The sequence below is a fragment of the Cyanistes caeruleus genome, chromosome 3, assembly GCF_971803275.1.
Source record: "Cyanistes caeruleus chromosome 3, bCyaCae1.hap1.1, whole genome shotgun sequence".
Lineage (NCBI taxonomy): Eukaryota > Metazoa > Chordata > Aves > Passeriformes > Paridae > Cyanistes > Cyanistes caeruleus.
The window spans coordinates 94,990,728-95,003,316 of NC_141703.1; the positions used below are offsets into that span (position 1 = coordinate 94,990,728).

At 41.0% G+C, this 12,589-nt stretch overlaps 1 protein-coding gene across 1 annotated transcript; it reads left to right on the forward strand.

Annotated features, from left to right (window-relative positions):
• Window positions 1-421: 421 nt before the first annotated feature.
• On the forward strand, window positions 422-10,827 carry LNP1 (leukemia NUP98 fusion partner 1). Its single transcript, XM_023946759.2, has 3 exons — window positions 422-693; window positions 6,903-7,148; window positions 9,170-10,827. Exons 1-3 carry the CDS (start codon window positions 547-549, stop codon window positions 9,368-9,370), a joined length of 594 nt encoding a protein of 197 aa, XP_023802527.1. The 5' UTR covers window positions 422-546; the 3' UTR covers window positions 9,371-10,827.
• The last annotated feature ends 1,762 nt before the right edge of the window (window positions 10,828-12,589 follow it).

Consider the following 12,589-nt stretch of genomic DNA (forward strand, 5'->3'; position numbering starts at 1 on the left):
AAATATTAAGGAAGAGCAGAGGCAACAGAAGTCAGGAGAGAGAGAGAGCAACAGGAGAAGAGTGGGCCATTTGCTCCCTCCCACAGAGCCAGCTAGGTCTCTGCAAGCAGCTGTGCCGGTTTCTGACCAACATCAATATGTCAATTGTGCTTCTCAAAAATCACAAGCCTACTTTGGGTCTGCCCCCCGCAGGCATGTAACTGTGGGCAATTCTGCATTGGTATTGACAGCTGGGGCACTCAGCAGCAACACAGGGAGCAGCCACAGCCCTGCCAGCCACCCCCTGCGGCAGTGTCATATTGGACATCACTGCAATGGAAAGGTTAGAGGAAACCTTGTTGAAAAGAGAAAGGGCTGACTTTATGTTTAGGCAGCGCCCGGGGCTGCAGTGGGACAGGTTTTAGGGTGGGAGTGTAGAAAGAGTGTTTGAAACTGCGTCTCTGCTTCCTCTTGTTGGCAGAACAGTGTGAAGCTACTAGCTTGGTGGTGGAATTTGACCTTGTCTGTTTGGGAGACCCACCCCCCCCAAGTTTGGAGCATCTGTGCATGGAATATGATGAGGATGATGATATTTTCTTTGCAAAATGGATGAGCAGCTTCTGGGGCCACAGCTTGGCAGATGAGGAGAAAGAAGGCAGAGGCCACAAGAAACATCAGCCACGACTCTGTAGTGAAAGGAGGGCATCCCTGCCGGTAAGAGCTGTGTGCAGCGTTCTCTGTGTGTGCACGTGGTGTATATATTAATATAAACTCCATCCCCAGAGGCACAGCACCAGGGATGTATGAGTAGTATGGGACACTTTGCCAAGTAAGTTCAGTTCCTGCTAGCTGCTTTTTGAACTTAGCTGTCTGACAGGGTCAATCCTCTGGAGCCCTGGAATACAGAAAACTGGCAAACTCCAACATAGTGTTGATAGGACCAGAAATGGAAGGAGTAGTGTGTAATAGCTGCCTCACTGTGTATTACAGTGTTGTCCTGGCTGCTCAGCACAACCTGGCAGAGATCAAAACATTTTGCACCTACATACATAAAGACGTCTGTAACTAATCTGTTCTCATGTAAAAAACTGTATAACTCCATATGTATTAAAAGGATTTGGACCCAATTATGCAACAATATGGTCTCCAGGAAGTTTTACCCTTTACCCCTTGGGACTTACCTGTTTTCAGGTAAGTGTAACTTCTATTTTAATCTAGAGGATTTGAAAACAATGATACAACACATAACAAAGCTTACTAAACTGTGAAGTAAGATTTTAAGGTAGAAGTACATTCTTTATTCTTAAAACAAACCAGTTGGGAAAGGGGCAGGTTCATGTACAGAAGGCAGCTCACAACTGTCTAAGTGATTATCAAAATCAAGTTAAACTGAAAACAGCTGTTTACAGTATTCTCTTTATTCAAAGATTGTTGCTTTGATTTCAGCTTTTAAAAGACCATTTAGGTGGTCCAAACCTGACTCCTTTTTTTCCAGCTACATCAGTTGTCTTAATAAAGATATTTTGTTTCCTTACAAAGCACTTTTTACTTATATTCTTAGATCATTATGGCTGCAGTGAAGCAAATACTAATATATTGGGGAGGAACAGCTAATCTTTTCCAAACTTTTTCTTGTGCCATTCTGTTTCTGCCTTGCAAGTTCTTCTCTGCTGCTGTCAGTTCTAAGCTGTGGGATTTTTCATTTCCAAAACAAATTGGGTAAGAAAAGCAAAGTAGTCCAGAACCACTTCCTCCCTCTTTGAATTCATGGATAGGCTGGAGAGGTAACCTTCTTTCCTAATTTCTGGTCTGATCAGCCACATTTGTTATTTACTCTTACATGTCACCTCAGCCACAGATTGCAAGACAGACTCTGAGCTAGAGCTTTGCTGCTGTGTTCCATCAGACTGCTGAATACATAACATTCATTTATGGGAAGGGAAGGAGGTGAATTAATTTTACTGTATTTTACTTTTTTCACTCAGATACCCACGCATATGTGATTTCTTTAGGCCTCAAGAGAAACTGGAGTGTAAGAATGCACTTTAAATCTCTTTCCATTCAGCAAGGTGCTGAACACATCTTGGATATTTTTGTCTGTATTTGTGTGTGCACAGACATATAATTTGAAGCATGTCCTTATATTCAGTTTGTTCAAAAGCTATTTAAATATTTAGCTAATAGCTATTCAAATACTTTGCTATATTTGCATTCCTGAATCCATACCTAGAATTTAGATTTAGTTAGCTGACAGACTATGATTTTTTGATGTTACTGTTTAACAAGCTAAACATATTGTGTACACTTAATTATATCAGGCCTTTACATTAGTGCTTCATACGAATTTGTCTTGCTCCACTAGTTTCATATAGAATATGTCAATTTTAACTGCTTTATTTATTGGTGTCACATGTTGACTGGAAGAATGAGACAGGAAGATTTGTCTGGGGATTTTATGATCTGGGGATATATTTTGAAATGAACTCTTGATTTGGAAGTTGAGTAGTTGGCAGTAAAGAATGCTAGTATATGTTGTCTAACCCAAGCCAGAAGTTAAACAAATGGGCACTACTGATGCCTTAGAAATACCTCCAGAATGAGCATCTCCTTGTTGAGAGCAGTAACTTAAGAGCTATTGCACCTGGATGTGTGTTTTTTGCACAGTTACTCCAAATTATAACTGCTTTAAGATTCATTATTGCAAATTATAACTGTTGTAAGATTCAAAACACTGGTACTGTTATTTAAATATTGTCTTCGTTTTATAAGAACAGTGCTAATTATCAGGAGGAATAATAACTGAGATTAGAGTGCATCTTTTCTGAAAGCTAATACCTCCACAGCAGGTCACCATGTACCTTTTCTTCTGTCTCAGCATTGAAAATTGAGGTAACTCCACTGTCTAGATGAAAATCAAGTCAGCAAATTCTGACACAGCAGTTGGGAAAAGCTCCGTGTGCAGGTACAATGGTACTGCCAAAAGAGCACTGCCAGCTCACTTGGTCTCATAGCTAAGGCTGGTATTCAGGGCATCAGCAGCAGAGCAGTCCTGCCCACGCTTCTGCACCATGAGCCTTTTGGTGCTGCATAGCAAAGTGCTCTCAGGGTAGCACAAAAGGTAGTTCTGCTGGAAAATCACTTTCAGCTCCAAACTGGTATGTTGGTCTTCCTAGTTTTTCCTGTGCCCTTGTGAGACATTCAAGCCACTGCTCCCACCTCAAAGACAAAAACAAACTCCTGTGGTATCCTATCGTGGTACAGACCCCATCTTAAATATGGATAAAGCTAAATATCCTAAATACCCATATCTTAAATATGGATAAATATGGATAAAGGAAGAATAACTCCCAAACTAACAACAGTGGTTTTTTTTGTTGTTTTTTTTTTTTTCTCTCCCCCAATGTCTTGGTATACTTCACAAACACTACTGAGATAATCTTTGCAAAATGCTTTTGCTATTGTGATTCACACTTTGCAGAGGGGAACACAAAATTATATTTGTCTTTCCCTAGGTCACTTGCCAGTCAGGCTAAAACAACATGTAACTCCACTCTCCGGGAAAGCTCAGAGCTGTGTATGTTACTGTGGGCCAACACTGAATGCAAAAACTGCCTGGGGATAATTAAGTGAGCTGTTTCCATGGCCTTTATTTAACTTGTTCCCTTGGCAAACTTTAGACAAATTAACTGTGAAACCCTTTATGAAGCCTCCAGCTATGACTTTCCTTGACACATTCTAGTTACCCTACATTCAGAACACATAACTCCAGACATTTTGTTCTAAGGAAAAGATTGGAGACAAAGGAGAACTGATAAGAAGTTTATAGCCCTATACATGTATCCACCTTCAAACAGACATTGTTGCTCACAGGAGAAAATTGCTTGGAACAGCTGAGAGTGGTAGCAGAACAGATGATTGCTATTGAAGTTACTGACATTTAATTTAAACTAAACTTAGACTGAACATCTACCACAATGTTGTTACTATAGACCAATTGAAGGCCAGACCAAAACATTTTTAAGAAATATATGCTTGTCTTTAAGCTTCTCAGAAGGAAATAAAGCCACAGGAAAGCATCTGAATGTCAGATGTTCCAAAATATCCCTAAAATACTCGGGTCATTGTGTAAACTCCAGCAAACAATGAACATTTGTGCTGACACGCTGAAGATTAATGTTCTTACTGACAGCTGTTCAACCTCTCAAGCCCAAAAGATGTAAACAATTAACTTGTGTACAACAGACACTGAGAAAGAGATAAGACAAATTATGCTGACAACAATTTTTGTTGTGTGAAGGAATTTTTTTTTGTGTACCTTTTGTGTGTTTGAGATGGGCAATTAGCAGATTAGCTGTTTTGTAAATAGATACAGTGAACATGAGTGGCTTTTACCCAACACAGGAAAAAGGAGTACTAAGGGATTGAGAAACAATCCCTGAGATCGGTTGGTGCTTCTGGCTTTCCCCACACTGGCAAAAAATCCCCATTTTGATAGTGGAGAATTTAATGTATCATGCAAAGGCGCTGTGAAAGAAAACACAGACGCAGTAATATGATTGCACAGACCTGTCTGTGTAGCTTTACGTTTAGCCCACTGAGGCAGATGGGCATTTCAGAGGACACCTTGTCTCTTTTCTGGACCATTCCTGCCATATCAGTAGGTAAACCACAGGTTTTTTGTTAAGGGCTTACCTGAAATTCTATCTGTGGAGGGAAATTAAAAAACGTCTTAGTAAAAGAAAACATTTGCAGACTTTGAAAAACAAGATTGAAAGAATACAATCCCCCATTTCAGCTATCTTCCTGTGTTTGGTTTGTTGTTTTTTTCCCAAACCCTCTAGGAACAGATACCAGTGATTTTTTACCATCAGACTGTTTTTATTTCCAGGAAAGAATATATGTTGATGCTATTAAAATCAGAGAGAAGACATTTAGCTTGTTGAGCCTGGTATGGCATGTGTGCTCCTGTCCCTCGAGCACAATGTGATTGGTTTGATGCTTTCTAAAGCAACAATACAATATGACCTTACAGAACTTGCAGCTGTATTGACTGGTTTGAAACCAAAGTAAAAATAATATGGCAAAAATCATTTACACTACTCTCAGAGACAGTCCATAATACTGGACATAGTAAGCTTATGCCTGGGAAAAAAACTGGAACCAGTACCATGTATTTTGTAAACACTCTTCAATGTCAGGTACTTCTGTCAGGTGTGAGATTTATTATTTTTAGCATCTCTCATCAAGCCTGTCTAGTCTGATGTAGCCATATGAATGCACAGCCTCTCTATTCAGAGAAAGGCTGCATAGGTCACTGTTGTGCCAGTACATTTATAGTAGCATCTGGGCCAGATTGAATGAAGTTGTGTGCAGGACATGTTTCAGGTCCCTTACAGTCCAAGGTTTGTAGGTTCATGTGTACACTACCAAGTTGTTTTAGTTTTCCCCTGTTTGTTAAAGTAACAAAACAACCAATGCACACACCACAAACTACTGCTCTGAGTGTAGGATTTTCTACTGGATTTTCTTAGAAAACATTGCAGAACTGGTGGGATAAACCTTCCTTTGTTATAAACAGTCACAGCTCCCTTAAAGCCAGCCGAACTTCTCAGGGTTACTTAATAGCTGAAGGCTCAGCACCAGGATTATACAAAACAGAATCACAGAATCACAGAATCAATTAGGTTGGAAAACATCCCTGAGATCATCGAGTCCAGCCCTTGACCATGGCACTGAGTGCCATATCATGTCTTTCCTTAAAGATCTCCAGGGACAGCGACTCCACCACCTCCCTGGGAAGTACATTCCAATGTCTAATCATCCTTTCTGTGAAGAAATTCCTCATAATGTCCAAAACATATACGCACTCAAAACTGTATGCAGTAGCTGGATGCTTGGAGTGCTTTAATCTGACAGCTGCAGGGGTGTAATTTTCAGTACCTCCCATCTCACACAACTTTCACCATCTGCATCTTGCCAGTGTTCAGCTACTCATCCTGAAAATCATCAACAGCTGGCAGGGTTTGGGGTATCCATGGCTCTGTATGACATCCTTCTCACACCTCTCTTCTGCAGGTCTGTCCCTTTCTAAAACCACCAATACATGATTCCACAGCAGTTCTGTATCAGTTTAATCTCCTTTGCAGACATTCAATTAAACACAGCTGATGCAGATCAATAGCTTTTATCTGCGTGCCAGACTTCGGAAAATTGAATCACACCGAAACTAAACAACTGTCTACTCACTACCCACTTCAGTCTTGCAAATATAATTGCAGAAGTCTGTTTCCTATTGTTCCTTTGGTAGGGATGTATCCCTCAGTATCCTGGAAGTGCTCCTTCATTAGTTCAAGACAAATGTGCCCAAGAAACCAGCAGAAAATTCAAAGCTGGGCAATAAGGCATCTTGTCTGCATGTAGGCTATGCTGGAAACTTGGCAGAACTGGGTGAGGAATGGTTGCTGTCACACTCTAAACTCAAACAGCTGATAAGACCTGGAGCACTGTGGGTCAAAGCTCTTATCTGACTCATCTGGCCAAAAAGGCTGCGTAATGCTTTTTTGAGAGTTCTGCCAAGAAACTGCAGCCAGGGGTAAGGCCTGAGTTTTTGAGGTTATGAAGAGTCCCAGTTCCTTTTAGTGTCAGTGAGCACTAAGAGGACCCAGCACACTCTACATTTGAAATGTTCATTGTGTGCCAAAACTTAAATCCTCACACCCAGGAATAATAGGAAATTCTGCCACTGCTGCCTCCAGAAAGCAAGTTCTTGGCAGTGGGATTCTCCTAACTTGAAAGATACAGAATTGTGGGGAAGGTCCTTCACTTTGCAGCACTGTTTGGGAGAGTTTCTGTGGCAGAAAAAAGTCTGCCTTGTGAACACTATTTTGCTATTCGATAGTCAACAAAGATATTTTGTTTTTCAGGCCAAGCTTTCCTCCCTCCATGCAACACGACTTCATGCTTCTGCCAAAGGCTCATCTTCAGGCCACCTCAGGGGCTCCAAGGAATTTCAAGAAGACCAAGATGTCAAATGCCACTTCCACAGTAAGGCAAGCAGAACACCTTCAGCAGACAGCTCGTGTCCAGAGACAAGATCAAACTCCATTCAGGAATTTGCAGAGTCCTTTGAAAAGCAATTGCATCTCAAAAGCAAACGCTCAGTTTCTTTGGTAGGTAACTTAAGATCATTACAGAAGAAAAAAGCCCAACCAACCAAGTCAGCTTCATCCTTTGTGGAAATGCTGTCAATTTGCTGGGGGAAGTGCAGAAATAAACTCCAATTGGAATTTCATATTATGTGGTTTCAAATTACTACAAGTAGCACAAACAAGGTTAAAGTTGTATCATTAGTGTGAGGATTCTTGATGCAGTGTTACTGTCTAGGCTTGTTCAGGAATGTTTATCCTCAAAATGAGACACTGCACTGGCTCGTGTGGCAATGTTTTCAGAGGTTTCTATGGCTGTGGCCACAAAACATGATGATACAAACCCAGGTTTGCTTCACTCCTGCTGCAAGGCCCAGCTCACTTTTTCACTGCTGCTGACCTGACTTAACCTGTGTGGAGTTATCTGTAATACTGCCAGACACTGCAGTGTTTGAGAGGCTTCTCATTTACCCCTCAGGACTCCATCCATCTGCTTTCTGCAGTGTCACCACACATCTGCAGCAGCAGCTATTGCTGTAAGTGGTGGAACATATTTCCACTGAAAGGGCATGCAGGCAACAGGGGATTCTCCTCCCATTTCATCCTTCCCCCCATCATTCTGTCAAGAGTCATGAGCATTTCATCTGGTGTGTGTTGATGAAGTAGCCAATAACAACTTTTTGTCTATGACACTTTAATATATTTTTATTATTATGATACATGCTATCTGCTGTATCATGCAATGGAAGAAAGAGTAATAAATCCTAACTCACTTTTAAGTATCAGAAAAACACTATCAAATTGTCTCTCCATTCAAAAAACTGTGCTTGAATAACACCTGACATTAGCATCAAATGACAGAAGAAAGCATCCTTTCTTTCCAGTTTCTTGACACTGACAATTTGTAAGGGAAAGTAATTTTCAACTCTCTTTGCACAGCAAAAGAAGGGAAAAAAAGTCTCTTTTCAATAAGAAGCATAATTACATGATCAGTCCCATAATTATAGTAATTGCATGACCAGTTCTCTAAGAATATGCAGAATTATGATGATGATGCCAGTACTGTTACACCATTGTAAAAATTTCAAGTGCATTCTCTAATCTTCTTTTTCCTCTTCAGAAACTATTCAATTTATTTCATTTGGAAATTTACATTGCCTCATGTGCCAACGTTCACCGTTGGTTGTCTGGTTTATCACTTATAATTCCTCAAAAGTGCCTGTGGCTAGAAAGACTGAGTGTGTAGTTGATGTATGATTAGGTAGAGTGAGCATAATGTATTAAATATGGCTTTGGTTCCAGTTAAAAGCATGGATTCCAGTGCCCCCCTGTAATCAGCAGTGAGGTATGCTGAGCTGTATTTTACTCTGTTTTTCAAGCAGACAAAGTTGTTGCCATTCCTTCAATCACAATTGTAGTTTGGGAGGTGTGAAGGACTTGTGAATCTCAAAGAACTGAGCAATAGGTTAAAGATCTGAAAGGAAATTTGGGCTCAAACCTGTGTCTCCAAATGGAGTATTTTTTTGCATTCAGAGCTCTGTGGGTACAATTCAAACCACCATGATCAGACAGGTGAACAGGGTGGGAAAGGTAATTCATCTCCTTCCTGGCATATTTCTTTGCTTGTACAAATGTGTCTTTGAGAACCCTTCAGATCTTGTTTTACAGTGAGGTCTTTGCAGTTAGCACTGAACAACCTTCAGGGATGTAAAGATGGATCACATGAAAGGTTAGAAAGATGGAGTCTGGGCTGAAATCTCAGAGCCACTCCCTTTATTCCTCCTGTTTGCTCTCCAAGTCCCCTGAGCCTGTGACCTTCCTATCATATACAGGGTAAAACTGAAGCATGTGTGCTGATTCTTGCTGAGATTTTAGGGGGACAGGCTTGGGCTTTGAATTTGAGCCCATCATGGTAAAGCTGATCTTGGTGAGGCAGGTTTCTGCAATATTTTGTTACATAGTGAAACAAAAGAATGAGCTTTTTTTGTTTGTTTGCTCTTAGAGTCTCTTTTAATTTCCTGCTATTTTTTTCCCCTGCCTTTTAGCAACCTGAAGGTGCAAAAGAGAGACGAGAAAGAGAAAAATTGCATTTGAGAAAAAGCAAGTCTCATAAGAAAATGGGAGAGAAATCAGAGGCAAGGAGAGATCGGGAAGAAGCTGAAAGTTCAGAAGTACCTGCAAAACACAGCCAACATTTTCCATCACAAGCAAGCATTCAGAAAGGCTATGTATGCACAGGAAGCTAGACTGCATTAAGATAATCAAGCTTAACACTCCCCCTGAAGAGCAGAGGGGGCATTCTTGTTCTGTTTTGACTAGGAGAGGCCTATTAGCTAGAATAACCCCTAAGCTGTAAAATAAAAGTAAAATTCAACTGCAGCACTGGCACCATGTTACTGCTACTTCCTTTCTTTACTTTTGTCATTACAAATGTGACCTTTGTCATAGGAGTGCATCAGTAGCAAGATCCAAGTTAGAGATTAACCATGATAAGAGCATTTAAGGCATATTCAGCATTGCAGCAGAACAGTGGTGGTTGTGTTCCTGTAAGAGGAGACCACCACCTATGTATTGCAGAGCCATGCAAAGCCTTATGTCTCTTTTTAATTGAAAACAGGCTTTTTGGTAGGTTTGGGAAGAAAAAACACACATAAACAGCCAACTGCTCCCTGGCCCTGACATTCACTTAGATTTCTCTGGAAAACAGGTATCTTTTTGCTCCGATAATCTTTCAGCTCCAAATTCATGTAAGAGAAGCCCATGTTCTCTTCTACACCTGTGCAGTATGACTCATTTCACTGGTATCTCCCAGCCCTCTCCCATGTCCTTAATCCCATTTTCCCAGTCACACAACTAGTTCTTTCTCCCAACTTTACCCTTGTTACCTTGCTTCTTTTGTGGCCTTTCCTCTCTCCATTTACTACTTTACTGCCATGTAGCTACCAACCTCTTTTGCTACATCTCTACTTTTGCTTCTTCATCAACATCTGAGCCTTGCTGAAAATTCTCCAGTAAAACCAGAGATGTTCTGTCTCTCTGTCACTCTCATATTTCCATATAATCTCTTCAAGGGATTGCTGAGGCACTGCAACCCTTTTTCCTTTTCCAGAATTTGGGCCAAACTGGCTGTCTATGGCAAGCAGGACCTAGGAAAACTCTGTTCCTCTGGCAGAGGATCTCCTAAACACAGGTGTAAATCACATCTCCACATGCTCACAAACACATACACACTCCCACAATTCCCCTATGCCTCCCTTTCTTCAAAGTGTCAGTGTTCTCTGCAGATACAACCCAGCTCTCTTTGGGAACAATCTCCCCAAGCCTAGTATGGAGAAAGCCTCATTTGGATAATACAGTTAGAGAAGAGTGATAACTAATGAAGTCATGAATGAAAATTGAGGTCTGATGGATATTCTTCTTGTGATTTTTCTGTAATTAAAAAAAATCTTATTAATTTACCTTAGAGCCTTACTTTTGAATATTCAGCCCTTTAAAAGCTTAGGGCATCCTTAACACTTTGTAACACTTATATCCATTAAGGAATTATGTTGTTGATTTTGTTTGTTTTTTTTTTAATTTAGGGCTTTGGGGGATATATAAGAAAGCAATCGAACCCTTACTGATGCTTGTAAATTGCTTCTTGCCTGGTAACATATATTATAAACTAATAAATCTAATAATGGAAAAATGTTGTTCCTATGCATAGCTCCTGTCCTTCCCAATTGATATTTAATTTTTACAAAGTTTTTCTGTCCACCAAAACTTAAATACAGATGACTTTTCCTTTAGAGCCTTAATCTGAAGACTGCATTACAAAAGGTGTGGGTAGAAAAGAACGTGGCCAGCAGCATCTGAGCTCCTCAGATGAGCCCTCTCACATACATCCTTTCAGGCAGCAGCCTGTCCTCACACCTTGGGAGAGCTGAATGCTGTGGCTGCATCAGCTTTGCCTGGATTTCAGGATGGAGGCCATCAGCTGCCTCCTCCTGTTTTACAGACAGGTTAACTCAACAGGCCCCAACAGAATTTGCTTGTATTCATCACACCAACGTGCTGGTTGTACACCACACCTGATGGAAAACACCAAACAGCTAAAACAGGAGAGCCCTGTGTGGCTGCCTCTGACTTGCTGGTTACCATCTCCCTGAAAGCACACAGAAGCCTCACTGCCACCAGGGCAGCTCTGCCTGCCAACAGCTTCCCTGTGTTTCACCTAATCCCATCTCTCTGATGGGAGAGTCTGTGAGTGTTTGAACCGGCCCATCAGCCCCATGGTGTGACTCTGGAAACAGAAGCTTTCACACAATGCCCTCTATTTGCTCAAAATCATTCTCTCTTGCTTTGTATCACAGCTGATTAGACCAACAGCCCTTTGCAGCTCAGTCCCTTCCAGTCTGAGGCAGTAGTATTACTTAGATGGACTGAAGCTTGCATGACAGATTGAAAGCATTCTCCACAGAAATTAATTAATATTCCATAACAAATTGGACATTTGGGAAGGCAGGTAGCCATCCAAAGACGATTGTCTTTGTTGATTGCAATGGCACGTCTGATATTTGTGTTTCCACAGGAGGTGGAAAATGCAAGAAGTCAGAAAGACTCCAGAGGGTTTCCATTCTCACAGCAGGTCACTAGTTCTCTTGTGACTGACAAAAAAATAGTCACTGCCTTGATTCCATCCTGAATTCCCAGAGCAACGGGGCTGCCTGCAGGCAGCTTCTGCACAAACACCCATTCCTGAGCAAACACTGTTTGCTTTTTCTGCCCTTTCCAAGAGTGGGATGGCTGCAAGTCGTATCAGAGTCCAAACCCTGGATCTCATGGAGGTCAGGCTTCAGTGGGAAGTGAAGAAAAAGGGATGAAAAAATCCATATGCTCATTAACAAGAAACATTGAAAGCATGAAACAGAAAGGGGAACGAGCAGGAAAACTGATGTGATTCAGGGATCCATGAAGGAAATATTAAACTTGCTGTGTCTCACAAGTGGAAGATCATGGCCTGATAACATGCTCATCCCTGTGGATTCTTCCAGCAGTTCAAGGCTAGCTGGAAGTGCTCCTGTGGGAAAGGAAGATGTGGGTACATACAAACCTTTCAAGAGCGAGAGAGGCTTATACCCCACTCTTTTCTGAGAGGGCTTAGAAGAGGATATCAGTTGTGGCTACCTCATCTGTCAGGTGGGCAACCCCAAAGCAAAATGTTTATGCTTGCTTTTCAGGTGTTATTGAATTGCAGAACAGTTTGGAGGATGAATTAAATTTTGGGTGCTGGTTAACTTATCATGTATCAGTATATGAAATGCCACACAGGTAAAATGATGTAACACCTGTATGTATGCATGTGCTCACAACAACCCTTTCTGGGCAAAAAAATGGGAAATATTTAAATGCATTAATAAAAAAAATGAAACAACCACAGTGTATGACTGAAGAAGAATATAATACATATTAAAAAAAAATATTGA